We start from the raw sequence: 20,453 nt of genomic DNA on the forward strand, positions 1-20,453 counted from the left end.
TAGAATCCCCGGTGCCATCACTTTGACCAATGAGACGAGCTGTCATGTAAACCGGCCTGTCAGTTCCAATCAGGAGGGAGGGGGGAGGGGCTTGATTTTTTACTTTTTAAATCAATCTGTCTCTTTTCTCATTGTGAAATCTTACAGACTATCACTTTAACTTACTTTGGTTGTAGTTTTAGTCTACAAAATATTTATTTTATCACTTAAAATTAGGTCAACAAAATGAACACTGTGCTGACAGAAGTTACTTTATAAAAAGAATGACTTGCTCAGAGTGAAGGTGTATGCAAAGGACAATTCATGCAAAATGAGTGCAAAAATATGCGTCCTATTGAACATATGTTTAATATTTATTTACACATCACCAACAGATAAATAATGCAGCAAGGCTGTGCTCAGGCACAACAAAGCGGTTCAGAAGTGCAGGAGGCGACATCTGCGAAAACAAAAATAATACAGATGTGGGCAAAACAACATTGTACAGTAACACGACTAAACACTGCATACAGCAAATGTTTTTTACACTATATATGTTTTTTATTGTTTATTTGTGAGTGTCAGTCATTGTGTGAAAGATTGACTTATTTAACCTCTTAACTCCCACCTTAACCAAGCACATTTTTCCAGCTTTATCCAAATCTAAAAGCTTGTCAACTGGTGAGTTTAAAGCCTAGAGGCCAATGTAATGTGTAGTTAATCATGGTTTTGTTGCATGTTATTTGTGACGTTTTCATCGTTTTTTTGCAACATTTTTGTCATGTTTTTGTCAGGTTTACATTGCGTTTTTGTCGTGTTTTGGACATATTTTTTGTGGTGCACTGTAACTGACATCAAGCCACAAAAAGTGACCAAAACATGTCAAATAAGCAACAAAAACTTGATGAAAACACAACCCAAAAAAAAACACAATCAGAACAAGGAAGAAGCTTGGATGAGTTGTGTAGGTCTTAGCTTTCAAATGAGGCTGTAAGCCCCAGTAGAGGAGCTTTTAAACTTGGGTAAAGCCGAACTGGAGAAAATGCACTTGGTTAAAGGTGCACATTGCAACTTTTCTGTAATAACAAAAGTTGATATTAGCAGGTATTTGACCTTTCAGAGACCAAGCGGATGCTTGGGTGGTTAGCATATCGCCTTTACTCACCATCCCGATGGTCTGTAGGACGCTCCAGGATCAATTGGTTTCTCGGCTTTCACTGCTGATTGAACCGTTTCTGTGGTTACCTATGAATCCCAACCTACACAGGAATCCTAAAAAACTTGAAATAAAACAGATCCTGAATCATCATAGCAGCCACCGGAACTGAAAGTAAAGGCGCTAAGCTAACCAACCACAGAGGGAGAAAACATTGAAAAAAAAGTGACGAAAAAATGATGAAAAGTGGCAAAAATGTCACAAAAATGTCACAAGAAATTGACAAAAAATTGACGAAAAAATGACAAAAATGTGACCAAAAAATGACAAAAAATGTGACCAAAAAATGACAAAAAATTGACTAAATGTGACAAAAAATGACCAAAAAATTATTTAAAAAATGACAAAAATATGACCAAAATATGACAAAAAAATTACAAAAATGTGACAAAAAATGATGAAAAAATGACAAAAAAATGACAAAAAAGTTACAAAAATTAGTTGAATACCCAACAAAAAAATTATGGAAAAAAATCTGATGACGTGAGGAAAAAGATCCTCTCGGTTCAGGCGGGAGTTAAGAGGTTAATATCAACCTTTTTTTTGACATAAAAAGTTTCATAGTGCACCTTTAAGCTTTAAATCATGTAACAAAACTCCATCGTCAAAAACATACCTGGAGTAGTATTTCACCATATTCACACAGTTTGGAGTAATCCTCGAGTAATCCTGTTAGCTGTAGCTTTGCTGTTTCTTCTTCTACGGTGTCAGCGCTTTGCCCAGTTCTTCCTGGATACAAATAAAAACCCGAAACTGTCCTCCAGATACTCATTAAAGCCCCTGATCCAACATTATATCGATTCTGAGTGGTGCTGCCATCAAAGTGTGTTTATCACGCTGTAAATCAAAACTGGAGTTTCTTTCCTTTTTATATAAGTCATTCCCACGGCCGCCAGCAGGGGGAGCCCCAGGCAAAGTCTTCACCAGCTCTAGTGCCTGTGTTTCATTGTTACTATTTAACTATTACTTGGACATCATTTCAAATCATAAAATATAAAATACCAATGTTCAGGCACCCAAAATAAATCAGTTTTTAAGCCGCATATGTCCACTTTAAGGTCTACTTTGTTGTTTCGATCCTTTTACCGTGTTATTGCGCTGCTAAGTGTAAAGTGTGCCCGACAAGCGGTTATGTTCCCTTTTTGCCAACTTTTCCTGCATTTCACAGCACGGGTACTTATATAACTGCACACTTTTAGTATTCCTTTTGTTAAAACGCAGATGGCCCTCATTAAACTCCATATTGCGTCCCCCCATTGTTCTTGTTTATTGTCACTCTTGGGGGACAAACATTTGTCAAATAAACCCAACTGGGAGTCTGTTTGCGTGCAGTGATGCCGTCTCAGTCTGCCTATATTTATTTATTTTGTGTGTTTTTTGTTGTTGTTTTGTTTTGTTTTCCTCCGTCGCACATACATTTCCATTACAGCTCTCTGTCACAGGCACAGCGGGTCGTAATTAAAGGGAAAGCGTTGTGCGTTTGGAGATAAATGCTCTATTAGCTGTTTGCAGAGGCAGATGGAGGGGATCCGAACGTGCTTTTTTATCAAGGCATTGTCTCAGAGGAACAGAGCGAGAGCCGTGTTTGTGCCGAGCTTTTTGATGTTTCGAGAAGGGGCAAAGTCGGGAAAAGGTTGCGCAAGTGTTGAGATCGTGAAAACAACGGCGCGGTTTAGCAAACGTTTTTACAAGCGACGAAAAATGAACGGTGCATATACGATAGCGGTCACTAAACTTTAACAGCCAAACAAATACACAAATAAACTATCACTTCTAAAACTTAAACCAACCTTTCCTAATCATTTGTTCATCATATATAAATAGTGCAGACCTTCATAACTGCTCAGGTGATAATAATGTTAAAACCTGTACGTTTTTTTTAATATGGTTTTATATGGTTTTTGACAATTGTAACTTCATGTAGGGCTGCTCGATTATTGGAAAAATAATCATCACGATTATTTTAGTCTTATTTGAAATCCCGATTATGTGTTGCCTTTTAAAAAAAAGTATTTATTTTATTTATATATTTATTGATTTAAAAAAAACTATGCCGAACATTTTCTGTTTTCTGAACAGTCATAAAAGTACAAATGATTTCAAGTTAGCCTCGATTAAGGAGAGGTCTCTGTTTCACACCTGCCCCCTGCTGGCCAGCCCTCACACCTGCGCAAGTAAACTGAGCAGCGCGGCCTGATGACGTCATCACACAGCGCTGTTGTGCCATGGCAGGTGAAATGTGAAGGGAAAATAATCCCAGCGCCATGAAATCATGACAGTCTGCTTTGCAAAAATAAATGAAAAAACGCTAATTTTGTAATCGTTCAGTGTAATAATCAAAATTGTAATCGAATTTCGATTAATTGCACAGACCTAACTTCTTGCATTGCAGCTTCAACATGGTGTCCCCACAGTTGTTTGTCTACGTGGAAAAATTATTCTCAAACAATGAAATGTTTTTCAGGGGTATGCGATGAGAAGGATAGTGGAGGTCGGAGCAGATGGCATACGCCGGATCGACTGGCACGACTACGAGGCCATGAAGCGAGACGCTGCACGATCTGGTGGGTTAATGTCCCGTATACGACTTACTTCATGTCCATGTCATCACATGCACGGTTCAGGGCATGTTCATCCTGGTTGGTTTATTTTCCTTTACAGGGTGCAGTGACAGCACTAGCCAGTAGTGGGCAGTATGTTAATGTTCGATGGGAACATGAAAGTGGACCTCAATATTAGTCGCCATATTATTTTATGAATAACTCTCCAAAGATTGTGTTGTGTAGTGTTTAAATCACACATTTTGGCATAAATCCTTACTTATCCACTCGTTTGTAATCCAATCACATTCCTGTTCAATACACACATGTTTTTTATGTCTCCTGCGACTTTTAAAAACAGTGATTTTTAGTTTATTTTTCTGCGTTGGTTCTTGGTTTGGCTCTGACTGAGTGGATTTTCCCAGGAAGTGCCCCAGGATTACGTGGACATGAAGTCATATACAGTAGTTCCCTCTGCGTACTAAAGGGCCCATATCACCGGCCTGGGGACCAGACTTGCAGCTAGTCACGGGGATGCCTCTGATACGTCCCCTGGCAATAAGGCTTCTCCGCACGCTCTCCGAGAGGTCTCAAGCAGTTGTGGCAAGCTGTGTTGGATAAGGAGATCTCAAAGAGTCATATGGAGTCTCTTTGAAATCTCCTTGGGATCCTACAGGTCTTGGAGACATTGCGGAGATGTCACTGAAACGTTTCACAGGTTGAGGACAACAAACAGTGTTCGCAACACTGCCACAGCTGGTGGAGACCGCGTAGACCTCTCGAAGACCTCTCAGAGACCATGCAGATGCACTGAAATCGAGCCTTTGTTTTCACCGAGACCACCTGGAGACTCGCCTTATCTCCAGGGGACGTCTAGGAGACATCACCGTGACCAGCGGCAACTCGAGTCTCCAACTAGTCTCCAGTGTTGGCCAAGTTAATTTAAAACTGTAATATTTTCTGTATTAGTTGTTATGGCTATAAGAATGTAATATGTTTGTATAACTTTGAGTTACTATTGGCAAAATATGAACCGAAAATAGTAATAATTCCAACGAGCAAAAACTCAGTCAAAGTTTTCCTTTTCCTTCTCTTTCCCTCTTTGCTTTGTTTTGACGACGTTAGCTACACACAACTGCACATCTTATACACCACTGTCCGTTATTTGCGGGAAGTTTGTCATGTTTTCGCTCATACATTTAAATGCACTTGAAAATTGTAAAATAATTATATTTTTGTAACTTATTACTTTTGCTATACGTTAACCCCAACACTGCTAGTCTCCAACTAGTCCCCAACAGGCCCTTAAGAACTGAATCTTGATTTGCAAACATGCACTGTAAATCTAATCAGGATCACACCTAGAAAAATATGCAGTTAGGTTGTTTGTTTTCTCTTTATTTATTTATTTTTAAGTTTTTTAATGAAAGAACGTAGCCCCAGTTTGCCAGAATCCTTAATCACTGCAACACGATACAGCGCTAGCTACCCTGCCACTTACGCTGCGATTTAACACAACTTCTTTAGAATTACTGCCCTAATGCTCCGTAAACCCTCTGTTTTAGCTGGATTTGCCCGTCTTTGTGGACGGAGGCTGAGAGAGTACAGTGCAGTTCATAATTAAAGTCAGTTAATCTCCTCAAACGAGCATCGATTCTGCTCGGGCCGCGGGCTTTTCCTCCAAACGTTACACATCTCCACGGCTTTGGGCTGGCATTAATTTGAACTCACTGACGGAGAGTAAATCTGGGAGAGAAATGTGTTTTTAGCCAGACTTTATGCAAGGAGCAGTGCTTAATCTTTCACATGTCCCACAGGCCGCTAATGCCTCTCACTGATTTGTAGCGGGCTGCTGTAGCGCACGTTTATAAAATGAGTTTGGGAGAAAAAAAGAAAAAAAAAAACACACAAATAAACAAAATTATCAATGTACAGTCTTATTCATTTTCCAAGATGAAGATTAAGTCTTCTTTTACTGGCAGGATTGGTAAGACATGGAACAATAGAACAGTATATCAAAAGTGAATAATGCAAATCACTGAAAAACTATCACTACTATTATGACCCCACTGAAAACGCTATTTTGATAATAGATACAGAGCGGCAGAGAGTAAATCCACAGAATGGAAAAACAACAAAAACAAATGGGTTTCATTAATTAGCTACTAATAAATTGGTTATAATTGTGTGTGTTCCACTCATCCATGGCCAGTTAGTCATGCTGAAGAGAGCAATGTCAGTGTGCCACCCCCGCACCACGAGAACATTCACTGTTAGCACCCTGACAATCCTAGTTCATGTTCTGTCCTTTAATTTCCCAGTATGTCCTAAGAAAAGTGAGGTGCATTAAAGGGACTATATGGAGTTTAAAATGATAACCCTAACCCAGCCATGTCCTAATGTGTAGAAAGAGTCCAGACCTGTTCACCACAACTGTCTCTAAAATCCTGCACTGTCACTGAAAAAAGTGTTACTTCGAGTCTGAAGCGCCGTCATGCACGAGCTAAATATAGAAGGTGCAGTTACACGTATGACCTGAGGTGGCAGTAGTGAGTATAAAATGGCCAACTTGCATCCAGCCCCTTTAAAATAAGCATTGAGCTTGCCCTATTCTGTCTGCAGGTTGTCACTCAAAAGCACTGCCGTACCTCGTACAATGTATTTTTAAGTTAATTATAATAATAATACATTAATAATAATAATAATAAGTTGCAAACATTTCACAAATTTAGCAGATTTGGTAACACTTTATATTAATCTGTGCTCGTTAAGTATTAATAACGTATTAATAAACACTAATAATTTGCTTGTAAAGTATTAACACATTGCATAATTATACTTTTATCTGTCAACATACTAATAGGCCATTAATAATATGCTTATTCATAGCCAACCCTTAACCTAACCCTGAAATGATTACTAATGCTTATTAATACTTAACGACCACACCTTAATCTAAAGTGATACCGCAGATTTGAATGATTTACTCTTAATTTATTGAGCACCGGTTACACAAACATGACCCTCTCGTTTTTGTTAAATCTGAGTAATATTCACTCCTTGCCTATATATCCAATTAGGCTCACGTCTTGTTGACTTTCAGGCAGTTTCTCGTTTATCTGTCCCGAGTCAGGGATCAGAGCTCACTGCTTCAAAGCCCCAACAGGTTTATTAAGATGAGCAGTTTATCTGTGAAATGAGGCGTGGATGTGAGTTATTTTCCACTCTGATTGCCTTCAGGGGAAATCCACTAATGCAACACGGAGTGCCCTTTAATGTGAGTCTGGAGAAGATCACAACAACGCGAGTCAAACCACATCAGAATCACACCACTCTGGGTCCGGCCGTACAAACGGACCAGTAATATCGCCAGGATATTCTACACCTGTGTCACCCGTCTGCCACATTGCTATCTTCACCTCTCGACCTACCGTCTCTTATGCCCTTCTTTTCTTCTCATTCTTTCTCGTCATCACCGCCACCATTGTTTTTAACTCTGGGTAGGTGGCGTTTCCTTAACACATCTATCTTTATCTATATCATCTCTCATCGTGACGTAAGCAGTACCAGCTGGCACAGACTTTACACACGCCCATGAACACGTTTTAATATAGCTTTTATTAAAGTGGATTGGAGCAACTAAGCAACACGTCAGGCGCATGTAGAAAATGTACAGTATAACAGAAGGTATGCACATTTTTCAAATCTTAACAGAAACCTTTCAACATGGTAAACGTCAGTGACAAATCATAGAAATAACACTGCAGACTGTCGACTCGCTGCTGCTGCTGCCGCGATGGAATGCTAATTGCCATGCTGTTACAAAGCTATGGCCAGAGGTTGTCAGGAACAAAGTACATTTACGTAGGAACTGCACTTATGCTCCATTCCGGGCGACTTGGAAAAATACCTCAAAACGCCACTCAAACTGGTGATTACAGCATGGAAACTCGGAGATGATCAGACTGCTCCGAGTTCAGATATGAGATGAAGACAGCAATGGCGGCCCCCAGTGGAGAAGTGCAGCTATAGATAAAACTTTAACAAAATCCCTGCATCAGTGAAGTGAACGTTACTTTTGGTCGCAGTTTTCAATATAAAGACATTTATCATGTTTTGGCCAACAAGTCCTCCAAATCCATACGACACAAGTGGTCGTTTGTCTTATCCCTTAATTACGACCATATAAGACGTTTACTAAAACAGCGCCCCCAAGCTCCCATTGAGGGTATGTACATTTACATTACATTTAACCCGATTCAGAAACGACTTTATTTTACGTAGTGTTTTGCGATGACGATTCCAAAACACAAACGCAAAGAAATAAATCACAAACTGGCAAAATGAGCCCCACATGCAATAAGTAAAGCCGTCCCAGGTCTTCAGCCCCGCCACACCTGTGGAGGAACTGAACGTCCAGCGGTGCCAAAGGCTCTCCAAGCGCGCTCTGCGCTATTACGCATCACACCTCCCCAACCGCAGCAGCGGCTACAAGTCACCACCCTCATCATTTATTACATTATATGTGTGAGCTATCGGTTATCGCCATTTTACTCACAACAACAGCGACACCAAAGCACAACTCACCACTGACGCCTTCGTTTCTTCTCCTCCATATGCGTCACTGCCAACTCCATATCTCTCCTGTCATGTCCATCTCTGTCCTCAAACGTCCTCGTGTCTCAGACTCCGTGTCTCCCGTACGTCCGGTTGTCCGGTGACCGCGGCGATCCTCGGATCCGCCCCGGGTTCCAGTGCGCATGATGCGGGGAAACACTGCTGTCACCCCGACAAAGTCGGGCTCGGCTCCGCTGCTGTTCTCCACAAAGTCCCGCATCTCTATCAGAGTTCCTCTTGAAAACGTGCTGCCAAATGTCCTGATCAAACTGATGTGGTTCATTTCTCCGCAGTTTCGTCATTTAAGGATAAAAATATAAAACATCATAGCTGTGTTTAGCTCGCGGGTTTTTCCAACTAGATTTGACGGACACTCGCTCTGTCCAATGAAAACACGTGAATCAGCTCGAGGGCGTTTGGGCAGGTGAGCCTGCGCTCTGATTGGCTGAAGAGTCAGCTACGTCATATCCAGTAATATTTGTTAATAATTATCATCATTATATTATAAACAATCTGAAATAAACTGTTATAGAGCAATTCCTCTGATGTCTGTGATTTATATGAACAATGTTACACATTTTATTATTTTTCTATTCAAAATAAATGTCTTGGTCATAATAATCATTCTACCCATATGTGTTTCTATGCATGACATAATGAGCTAAACACATGAGTGCAGATAAAGGTTAAGATCATTTATGTGTCATTACAAAATGTGTCTCTGCATGTGGCCCCTCCTTCGACTGAGGCGAGCCGTCAGGAGCAGTGGGCAGGAGCGTGTAGCATCTGGGGACCATCTCCAGATGTGGAGCCAGGCTGATGTTCAGAATCACCTGCTGGAGGATTCACCTAATGCACATGTTTTATGTTTTAAACAAATGTAATAGAGACACTGCAGATGTGGCACTTTGCTTTCAGTGTGAATGTTTTGTCATGTCTGATTGTGTGTGCGCAGATGAGCGGCTCTGTCGCCAAGAAAAAAGACAAATCCCCCTCTGGGGCTAAAGACGTTTATCTTATCTTATCATATCATCTTATGTTGGGGTGCAGATGAACTCCACACTGAAAGGGAATTTAACCCAGGACCCTCTTGCTGTGAGGCCAGAGCACAAACCACTCAGCCACATGAGCCGCCCATCATGTAAATCATACAGACGACTGTCAAGTGTGTTTTAATAAAATATAGAAATGTAAACATGACTTTATCAAACAGTAATGAGGAGGTTGCATTATTTCTGATCTGTTTTGTGCAGAGGAACATCATCATCATTGATGATGTAACATCTGATGAACAGCTGCAGGGACAGATGTGCTTCATGGAGTTCTGGACAGTCCAATTGTGTCCAGTTCTTTAGGTTCCTTTGTGAGCCAGTGTACGACACTGAGATGGTCAAATGTACACGCTCACTTTTATGTTACATGACTTAACACTGATGATCCACATGTGGCTGTGGCTTCTCCTGTGGCTTCTCCTGTGAGCTCCACCGACATCACATATGATCAACCAACACACACATGCACCACATGGATGTGCGAACCCTCACGGTCCAGATGAAACGTGACATGATGAAAACTATAAGAATTATGTTTTTGTTTCTTAATTTTATTATAACCCCTGAGTAAATGTTTGTCTAATTAAGGTTTAATGTTGATAAAGCAGAGAAAAAACATAAAACAATGTTGAAAATTCTGATATGTGTAAAAAATACCCCAGAAAAAAATAAATCACAATTATTTTGATAAGACACAAGAAAATTAATACAGGTTTAGATTCATTGTGCTTTGATTCATTTTCATTTTTTTCTTCAGTTTGCCGCTTGCAGATTAACTCAGTAAAAAGAGAACTACACTCGAGTACAGATACTACTTCAAAATAATATTACTTGAGTAAAAGTAAAAAACTCAAATAACAATTAAAAATATAAATAAATGGATCCCAGAAAGAATAGTTATTGCTGCGGTTAATATATAAATGCATAAGTAGTAGATAATAAGAAATGTACAAATAAATAAATCAAATCAAATACATAAACCCCTTTCTTTTTTCTTCCCTCCTGTGCACCTTTTGCTATAGGGTTAAATCCTGCTTTAGTCCAGATAAATCACAGACATCAGAGGAAATGCTCTACAACAGTTTATTTCAGATTGTTTATAATATAATGATGATAATTATTAACAAATATTACTGGATATGACGTAGCTGACTCTTCAGCCAATCAGAGCGCAGGCTCACCTGCCCAAACGCCCTCGAGCTGATTCACGTGTTTTCATTGGACAGAGCGAGTGTCCGTCAAATCTAGTTGGAAAAACCCGCGAGCTAAACACAGCTGTGATGTTTTATATTTTTATCCTTAAATGACGAAACTGCGGAGAAATGAACCACATCAGTTTGATCAGGACATTTGGCAGCACGTTCTCCAGAGGAACTCTGACAGAGATGCGGGACTTTGTGGAGAACAGCAGCGGAGCCGAGGCCCGACTTTGTCGGGGTGACAGCGGTGTTTCCCTGCATCATGCGCACTGGAACCCGGGGCGGATCCGAGGCTCGCCGCGGTCACCGGACAACCGGACGTACGGGAGACACGGAGTCTGAGACACGAGGACGTTTGAGGACAGAGATGGACATGACAGGAGAGATATGGAGTTGGCAGTGACGCATATGGAGGAGAAGAAACGAAGGCGTCAGTGGTGAGTTGTGCTTTGGTGTCGCTGTTGTTGTGAGTAAAATGGCGATAACCGATAGCTCACACATATAATGTAATAAATGATGAGGGTGGTGACCTGTAGCCGCTGCTGCGGTTGGAGAGGTGTGATGCGTAATAGCGCAGAGCGCGCTTGGAGAGCCTTTGGCACCGCTGGACGTTCAGTTCCTCCACAGGTGTGGCGGGGCTGAAGACCTGGGACGGCTTTACTTATTGCATGTGGGGCTCATTTTGCCAGTTTGTGATTTATTTCTTTGCGTTTGAGTTTTGGAATCGTCATCGCAAAACACTACGTAAAATAAAGTCGTTTCTGAATCGGGTTAAATGTAATGTAAATGTACATACCCTCAATGGGAGCTTGGGGGCGCTGTTTTAGTAAACGTCTTATATGGTCGTAATTAAGGGATAAGACAAACGACCACTTGTGTCGTTTTCTGTTGGAGGACAGTCTCGTTTTGGATGATATCTGATGTGAATAAATGTTAATTTAACATTAGCACCTTATTTGCTAATTGGTGCAGCATTTATGTTTTGTCTACATATCAGTTTGTTCAGCTGGACCACTCGCTCTGCAGTCATAAGTTGTAATTTTCGAGTGGGGAAAATCCCAGTTACCGGTTGCTTGGAATGCTGCATTAAAGCAGTGCTAAGTAACTTGTTTAACTCAATAACTCCTTTTTGTAGTCCCTCTGAGGATAATAATAACATTCATCTCCCCCGGTGTCTCTGGCCAGAAAACCACAATTACAACTTTGCTGCCTCCGGGTTGGAGCCGCCAATACACACTAATAGAATCACGAAGAAGAAGCTAACAGGCTAATGGGCAAAGCTAACTGTGGGCTAGCGCCGCTTAAACAGTATTTACAGCCAAGTTTGAGTGAAAAAATGATCTCCATTGTGTAATTGGATGTACAATATCCCTCTCTCCCTTTGTCTTTTCTGTCAGCGTAGTATTTACTCTCACAGACAATTATTGAGTAAAAAAACGTATCATGCTACGACACCTGCAGTGGCGCTTATGGCCTCTAGGGGCATGAGTTCCTTACTACTGCTTTAAGTAGAGTTTTTGTATCCTGGCTAGCTCTTTATATTTGAAATATATTTGAAATCTCCATAATACACACAGTTTGTAATAAACAGAGGAGAATAGTAGAAGAGTCTGGTGTGTCGGGTTAGAGTTTTTTTGAGGATCTTCACAGAAGTAGCACGTGTGTCTTTGAAAGATAAAAGGAGCACTTTGCGCGCCCCTACTTTTCATAAATGGCTCCAAAGTAAAAAAATAAATTACAGCGTTTGTTCTGTTGTTGTTCTGTCTCATTGTCGGAACAGTATGTGGCGCAAATGCTTCTGACTCACAGCAAAGAAGAGGGGGAATTCGGGCAGTTTTTGTATTTTAGTGGCTGCAAAGTTATTTTTCCTAACACTTATTTAAAACGGATTTGTACTTTCTACTTGGAATACTTACATTTTTTCGCGCCGTTACTTCAGTACTTTTAAGTAATAATATATAGCATCTGTACTTTTACTCAAGTAATGAAATGTCTCCCTCTTCTTTTTGAATTCAGTTGAGACAAAACAAGAAAAGCCATTTTCCTTTTTGTAGAAAATGGTCTCTTATTTGAAAATAGCAGATGACTGATTACAATCTGGGGAGAAATTACAGCAGTTTGGGAGAAGACACAAGATGCACTAAATCGTAGATGAGATTCGCTACAGGCGAGCGAATATCTTGCAGCAAAGCCGTAATGAAAAAGAAATGATTTTAAGCAAGGTTGACATGGCACATCTTTTGCAGATAAAGATTCTGTAGATTTGGTTTCAATGACACGAATGAGTAAAAAAATGAATAAACAGTAATTCATCATCTCCCAAATTGCCCTTTTTTAATGTAGTAAATGTCGCTGTCTGCAGGTAACGGGGAGCAGGGGAAACCGTTCCCTCTGAGCGACGCCGACAGAGTGGACCAGGCCTACAGAGAAAACGGCTTCAACATCTACGTCAGCGACCGCATCTCCCTCAACAGGTCCCTGCCCGACATCCGCCACCACAAGTGAGTACCCAGCAGGCCTGTGCAGGGGGGGGGGGGGGGGGGGGGGGGGGGTTGGGGGGGGGGGTTGGGTGGGGGGCTACCAATGAGGTCAACAAGCCTTACAGTGCAGTTAGTACAGTTCGTACAGTTTTGTACGATCTAAAAAATTAACCGTATGTCAGACGCGAGCGCCGTTTAGCACCACATCAGCGCAACGTGTTTTTGTCAAAATAGTTCAGCTCTATTTTTCCTTTTAAAACAACGTGAAACTCACACCCAGACATTCTCAATAGCCCCTGTTTTCAGCCACAGCCCAGAGAAGAGAGAGACATGAGGCGCTGCTAAGACGCTCCCCTGCAAAATACCCCACTAGCAAAAGATACTGGTAAGAAACTGTATTGATAAACTGAAAAAATAATAGCAGTTGGCTTTCCCCAAATCAATATTTTTAGCGCCTATACAGCTCCTTTTACTTTTGTATGCAATAAATAAATAAAATGGATTTGAAATAAACGTGAGTGTGATTAGAATTTAAGAGAAGCCGGAACGGCCGGTTTGTCAGGTGTCGCGGGAGGAGGGGTTGGGTGTAGAGCCCTTTTGATTTTTGTGCCCCTGCCCCTCTGTAGCTCTCTGCACGGCCCTGGTACCCAGACACAGTATATTAGATTTATACATTACACCAACACCAAACTCGCCTATGATCCACAAGAATCTGCTGTTTGGAAGAAATGCAAAATTACAAAGTCTCGTCCGACATAAAAGGTGCCATGTTTCTTTGACGCTTGATACCGAGGCACTAAACTCCTCCAGTAATGTTAGATTCTTATTTTTGGAAAAAACATTTCATAAAAAGCTAATTATATAAATAAGTACACGGCCTTGAGGAGAAGATAAAGTGAAAGCGTTATTTGGCTCCTCTCTTGTTGCTTTCCGTCCTTGTTGGTGTTTGCTAATACATTTCCACACAAAAAAGGATAAGTAGAAAAAAAAAAAAAAAAAAAAAAAAATTCATTTCAAGACTGGTCCTCTCTTAAAAGCCCAGGGTTTGGAGGTCATTTACTGTGCCTTTTGGAAAACCTTGGGTTGATTTTGTGTGCAGACGAACATCCGGCAGCAGCTGATTGTTTACTTCAGCGGCTGATTTCTGAATGTGTTGAATTGAAAGCTTTTGGGGCCGGGTCACATCTCGACCATGCTTTCCTTTGCTTGTGTTTATCCAATGTTTTCCTCCTCAAAGTGCTTCATTCATTTCTGTTCATCGTGAGCATCCTTGGTCTTAAACCTGCGTGGTCAAAGGCAGAGAGACGAGGAAATGGAACATTATTCATTATTATTTGAAGATACATACACAACATATTCTTTATAGAGTACAAACTGTGAGCCGACCTTTTATATTGGGCACAGAATTTAGTGCTTCAGTGGCTGTAGAATATTTCCGTATCTTTAGTTCCTTGAGGATTATTTAAAAAATGTTCACACTGTTCCATGAAAACATATTACGTTCCCCAATCAAAAACATTCTAGGAATAGTTTGGGAAGGCTTTCTGTCGTCCGAGAATTGTTAATTGAAGTGAGGTTGAGGATGTTTTGTGCCTGTCTTCAAAAGCTTCTTGTGTCTAGAGGAGAGAAGAGGAAGTTTCCAAAGAAAAAAGCAAAACAGTCTCAACCAATTAACTTTATCGCCCGGTTTATTTTTGATTGTTTGCAGAAGCTCAGGTCTCCGCATTTGTAACATCACTAAACCATGGGCTGCGTTCAAACTGTGCCATCAGTTTGTTTGTACGTCCTTCACCTGTAACAGAAAGAACACTGAAAGTGTGTTGTCAAGTAAAAGTACACTACTCAATTACAGCAAAAAAATACTCAAAGTGCAATCACCCAAAAATGTACTCAATTACTATAAGTGAGTATACCATACGCAGTTTGTTACTTTCCACCATTGACGTTCACTAAAGGCTCACCGGCAACACTTTATGATAGTGGTACATGAGTTCATGATACATTCATGCATTACTAAAGTGTAACTACTGAAATGAATGTATATGAAAATCTTAATAATTCAACATGATCACATAAGAATACCATGAATTCTCTAAAACGGCAATGACAATAAAATAATCAACCAATCATGACCATGAGGATCATGGATGAACATCATGACTCATATGGCAGAAATCTACTTGCAAACTATGTCCCTTCAACTAAAGAGGTGAATTGCCACATTTAACCTGTTAAAGACCACGTTAGTCCTGAAGAAGAAGCAATGATTTCTGGATTGTTTCCTCAATTGGATTTTTTGTGTGGAAAAAAAACATTTAAAAATATTTATCTGAAATTATTACAAGTACAGCATAACCAAATAAGGTCTCCAGAGCCGGTCTTTAACGGGTTAAAAAGTTTAGGATAATGCACCACATTAGTTGAGGGGCATAATTATAATGAAATCATGATCTGTTAAAGATTAGTAAATGATAAGTTCATGATTGCTGTAACTTTCATCCTATAAAGTTATGCTTTGTGTTCTTGTCAATAATTTGCAGTAGATTTCCGCCATATGAGTCATGATGTTCATGCATGATCCTCATGATCAGGATTGGTTGATTGTTTTATTGTCATTTCTTTGCCGTTTAAGTGAATTCATGGTATTCTTATTTGATCCTCATGATCATGATAATTATTAAGCTTTTCATGTACATTCATTACAGTAGTTAGACGTTTAATTCAGAGATGAGGTCATCCATGAACCAACATGTGATCAGGTTTGTTCCTAAGAAGTCATGATTTACACTGCGTTCCAAATTATTATGCAAATGACATTTTTTTCTGATTTTCTAAATTGTCAACTCAAATGAGAGTCAGCATAATTTTCAAGTCTTTAACTGGTAGAGGATCATTTAAATGTGGTGGAAAAAATAAATATAGTAAAAACCTCAAAATCCACTGTTCCAAATTATTATGCAACTCATCGTTTCATTACATCATACAAAGCTCGTAATTAACTGAAAATGGTCATTTGTTGTATTTGTAGCATTAGGAGGTCATATTTACTGAAATCAGAAGCTATTTCAATCAAAAAAATATTAACAGGTCAAGTTATATTTTACCAAAGGAGCCCTTGTGTGATAGCGGCTTCAAAATTCTTAAATCCATTAAAATTGTGAGTTTTTGGACAGTTTCTGCTTGGATTTCTTTGCAGGATGTTAGAATAGCCTCCCAGAGCTGCCGTTTGGATGAAAATTGCCTCCCACCCTCATAGAAGTTTTTTTTGTTGAGGCTCCAAAGGTTGTCAATAGGGTTGAGATCAGGAAAGGAGGGGGTCCACATCATGAGTTTCTCTCCTTTTATGCCCATATCAGCCAGTGATGCAGAGGTTTTCTTTACAGCAGGACAAGGTGCGTTGTCATGATGAAGAGGATTTTGTTAGGGAAAGCACAGCTCTTCTTTTTGTAACATAGAAGACAGTGGTCAGTCAGACACTCCACATATTTTTCAAAGGTCATTTTCACACCTTCAGGGAGCCTAAAAGCGCCTAATGGGGCCGACCAGCTCTCTCACCATGACTCTGGCCCAAAACATGACTCCGCCCCCTCCTTACTGACGTCACAGCCTTGTTGGGACATTGTGGCCATTCACCAACCATTCACTACTCCATTGATCTGACCATCCAGGGCTACACAGCCTCATCAGTGAACAAGACTGTTTGAAAATGAGTCCTCATGTATTTCTGAGCCACTGCAGCCGTTTCTGTTCTTCAGCTTCAATGAACAGTTTAGGGGAGGCCCGGATAGAAGGTTTATGCACAACTGCAGCCTCTGGAGGGTCCGACACCTTCATGTTCGGGAGACTCCAGAGGCACCAGCAGCTTCAAATACCTGTATGCTGCTTTGTAGCATCTGTTCTCCTAATCTGATGTGTTTGTCTGGCAGAAACCGTCCATATTGTGCCTTTATCTGCACAAAACGGAGTGTGCTCTGAATTATCCACAAATCTCTTATCAGTTCGATGATCACACTTAATCTTTCATGAAATATCGAAGGTTTTCATACCTAGATCAAGGCATTCAAGTATTTCACGCTTTTCATCAACAGAAAGTCCCTTTTTCTTTCCCATATTGCTTGAAAATGATGATCTGCATAATAAAGTGGAACACCCTTTTCAGCAGTTTTTCCCTTAACTGGGCTTAACCTGAAAACTAATCATCCCAGGTCTCTGAGATTAATGTCAGTGATTCATAGAGCCCCAAGACACGATACCATCCATGAGTTTCATGATTATTGTTTTTTTTTTTTACCTTTTTGACACAAAAATCCAATTTGCATAATAATTTGGAACGCAGTGTAGTAATGCATGAATGTATCATGAAATCATGCTTTAACTGATGCATAAGTTGAACTCACGTACCATAATTATAAAGTGTTACCGGCTCATTTATTGTTTTTATCATGTTCAATTCACCATACTGCCAGTGGGGGGCACTCAAAACATTTTTTAACAATACTTTACAGCACTTATCCTCTATCTTCCTCTTTAATTATTTATTGGATTCGTATCATTAGAACCCCTTTATCTCTCTCTGTAAATCACATTGAGTTGCTTCGTGTCAGAATGGTGCGTTGTAAATAAGACAGGCTCGCCATCTCCTGTTTGGTCATTTCCTCGGCTCTCAGCGTCCAAAAATCCCTATTTCCATGAGCGAGCTTTCATTACCGACCCTGCGCGTTTTCACAGACACAAGTGCATTCTTTGAGGAAAACCAAATAGATTGCGTTTTTTTTGTCCTCCGAGGCCGCGCAGCACAAATATCAGCCGGTGGGAAGTGGGATGGGAAGGCGGTTTGGAGAAGATTGCTCCGTGATTTCAAACAGATTCATCTCATCGCAACAGTTTTGACCTGAGAAAACCCGGACGCTTCAAAACACAAGGACTTTTTTTTTTTTTCTTTCTGTTCGCTTACGAATATAATCAGCGGTGGGAGTGTGAAACGGATGTAGCCTGGAGGAAATTACGCAATGATTGAATGCGGAGAGCAAATGACATCAAGCAAGACCGTTCAGCCTTAAGTGTGCTGGCGTTTACAAGCACAAAGCGGGTCCAAGGCAAAAGTAAAAAGCTCAAGAGGCATTTTCAAAGTGCCTTCAATTTTTTTTTTTACTGAATCTAGTGAGAGTTCCAACTTTGACGTGACCAAATGTGACCAATGGGAGCCGCCGTGCATCAATGTCACAACAATCTTTCTTGGTGTCTTTGGTAATATCATTAAACTATTTAAACGTTACTTAAATTCTGAACTGTGTCTTGCTGTTGCCATGTAGTGCCTGTGTGTAGCCTTCACTTTTATAAAATATCATATCTCTCCCAAAATTTCTAAGGACAGTCTCTGTGTATGGAATCTTTTTGGTTAACTTCCTGTTTGCCAGTGGAGGGTAAAGACTACTTCCTGTCCACATTTTAACGTATAATAAACAAACAAGAACAAGAAAACTTAAATATCAAGCCGAGTGTGTATCATAAATATAATTTCAGATGGCAATGCTATTTTGCTATTTAGCTATTTAGCAACTTTGCGGCAAATTAACATTAGCTTTTAGCTTCAATGCTTAAGCGCTAAACACAGTCGTCTCCTACAGTGAAGTATTTACAGTCTGAGTAAACTTTTTAATATGTTGAAAGTGAATATCCAACAGCTGCATGTTTAAACTGATTAAATATTTATTTCAGAAAATACGGCTAACACAGACATGAAACAGTTGTTACGCTTTGAAGTTAGCATCATGTTGCTATGCAAAGAGTCATTATTACCCTGGGGTTACAGTTGAAAACTATAAGGAAATACTGATGTCCGGAAATGTTCATACAGTATGTACTGTCCCTGTCAAATAAAAAAAAGGAAAACAATGAATGCATTGGCAAATCATCACAGGGTCATATAGAATAATATTCTATGTAATATATATGTATAAAATATATCACATTGCGATGTTTGCTGTGACTCATGTACTGCAGTAGATATTGGCCTACAGTATTTTTAGAAATTTCTTTATGGTGTGAACTGGGCATGGTGAAGGATCTGCTGGGGCCATTGTGTATGGAAATTGTCACCAGGTTTCCTTCAGTTTCAACTGCAACTAAAAGCAGAAAAACATGTTTGTCTGATTTTTCAGTTGTAAACAGAAGTTGTACGCGGAGAACCTTCCCAACACCAGCATCATCATCCCGTTCCATAATGAGGGCTGGTCGTCTCTGCTCAGAACGGTTCACAGCGTCCTGAACCGGTCACCGCCAGCGCTCGTCCACGAGCTCATCCTGGTCGACGACTTCAGCGACAAAGGTCTGTATCGCAGTGGTGCACAGACTCAAGACTCAGTTCCAGAAGTGTTAAGCTAAATATGTCTATCAAAATCTAATCACATTTTAGACACTTGGAGAGGTTTACTCAACTACAGGGCGAGCAGGTTTTATGGGTCCTATGACCTCACAGAGTCGGTTGGGATCTTTTGTAATTTTTGTTTTTGGCTGCAATCTTATCTTTAGTCTTTTAGACAAAATAAGCAACACATTAGCTTTAGTTACATTTTAGTTTTTTCTAGTCCAGTTTTAGTCGACAAAAACTCAGGTTGTAGTCTAGTAGTGGTAGTAGTCTTTAGTAGGATAGGATGCAGTAGTTCTGCTGATTGATACTTTTAGCTTTTGACAGAGATAACACACATAATAGCTAGAAATGCCATGCATTTTGAATGTCTGTCAAACCACTTTCTTTGTCCAGTCTCGTCAACAAAAACATGCAAACGTCTTGTGTTAGTCCTAAAGAGCCATGTTTAGCCTGTCACCATCACATTATCGTCATGGAAAGAAAGGGCGTTACTGAAACAATTTTGTCCGCTTCGTTGACATCATCTTCTTCTTCTAGCTGACACTTATATGGTGTATTTTAGTTTGAGAATCATGGCAAGACATTTTAAGTATATCGTGCATTTTGTGCACAAGGCAACTCAATGCGCCTATGATCTTTGTGTACTACCAAGAGGATAGTGATCGTTTCACCGTGACATGTTATAGGAATAAGGTGGCCTATGAACAATGAGAACTGAAGCCATAGCAATTAACAATTCCTGACGAAAAATGATAGCCTTTGAATTGCCAAAAGTCAGACAAATGGTGGACACAAGTCATTTGACTGACCAAACAAATAGTAAAATAGCAATAGCTTTAACATTTACCAAATAAATAAATGAACTACAAGCATTCATTTCATTTTAGGTGTTTTTATTGATAAAGAATGTGATGTGTCTGTACTGTAAGTGGGCTCACCTCTCTTTAGACCTGACTCATTGATCGATCTGGTCATCCCCATGGAGACCAGATCGTCTCCA

The 20,453-nt window shown here is 40.1% G+C and overlaps 1 protein-coding gene across 1 annotated transcript in view; it reads left to right on the top strand.

The window, feature by feature from the left end:
* Positions 1–20,453, top strand: part of LOC306970117 (polypeptide N-acetylgalactosaminyltransferase 10-like) — a 72,610-nt gene that overhangs the window by 14,554 nt on the left and 37,603 nt on the right. The window contains exons 2-4 of the mRNA XM_079565977.1: positions 3,660–3,759; positions 12,966–13,104; positions 19,245–19,411. Coding sequence (XP_079422103.1) covers positions 3,660–3,759; positions 12,966–13,104; positions 19,245–19,411 — 406 coding nt within the window. The remainder of the gene's footprint in view (positions 1–3,659; positions 3,760–12,965; positions 13,105–19,244; positions 19,412–20,453) is intronic.

The sequence above is a fragment of the Gobius niger genome (genome assembly GCF_951799975.1).
Source record: "Gobius niger genome assembly, chromosome: 11".
In the NCBI taxonomy this organism is placed as follows: Eukaryota; Metazoa; Chordata; class Actinopteri; order Gobiiformes; family Gobiidae; genus Gobius; species Gobius niger.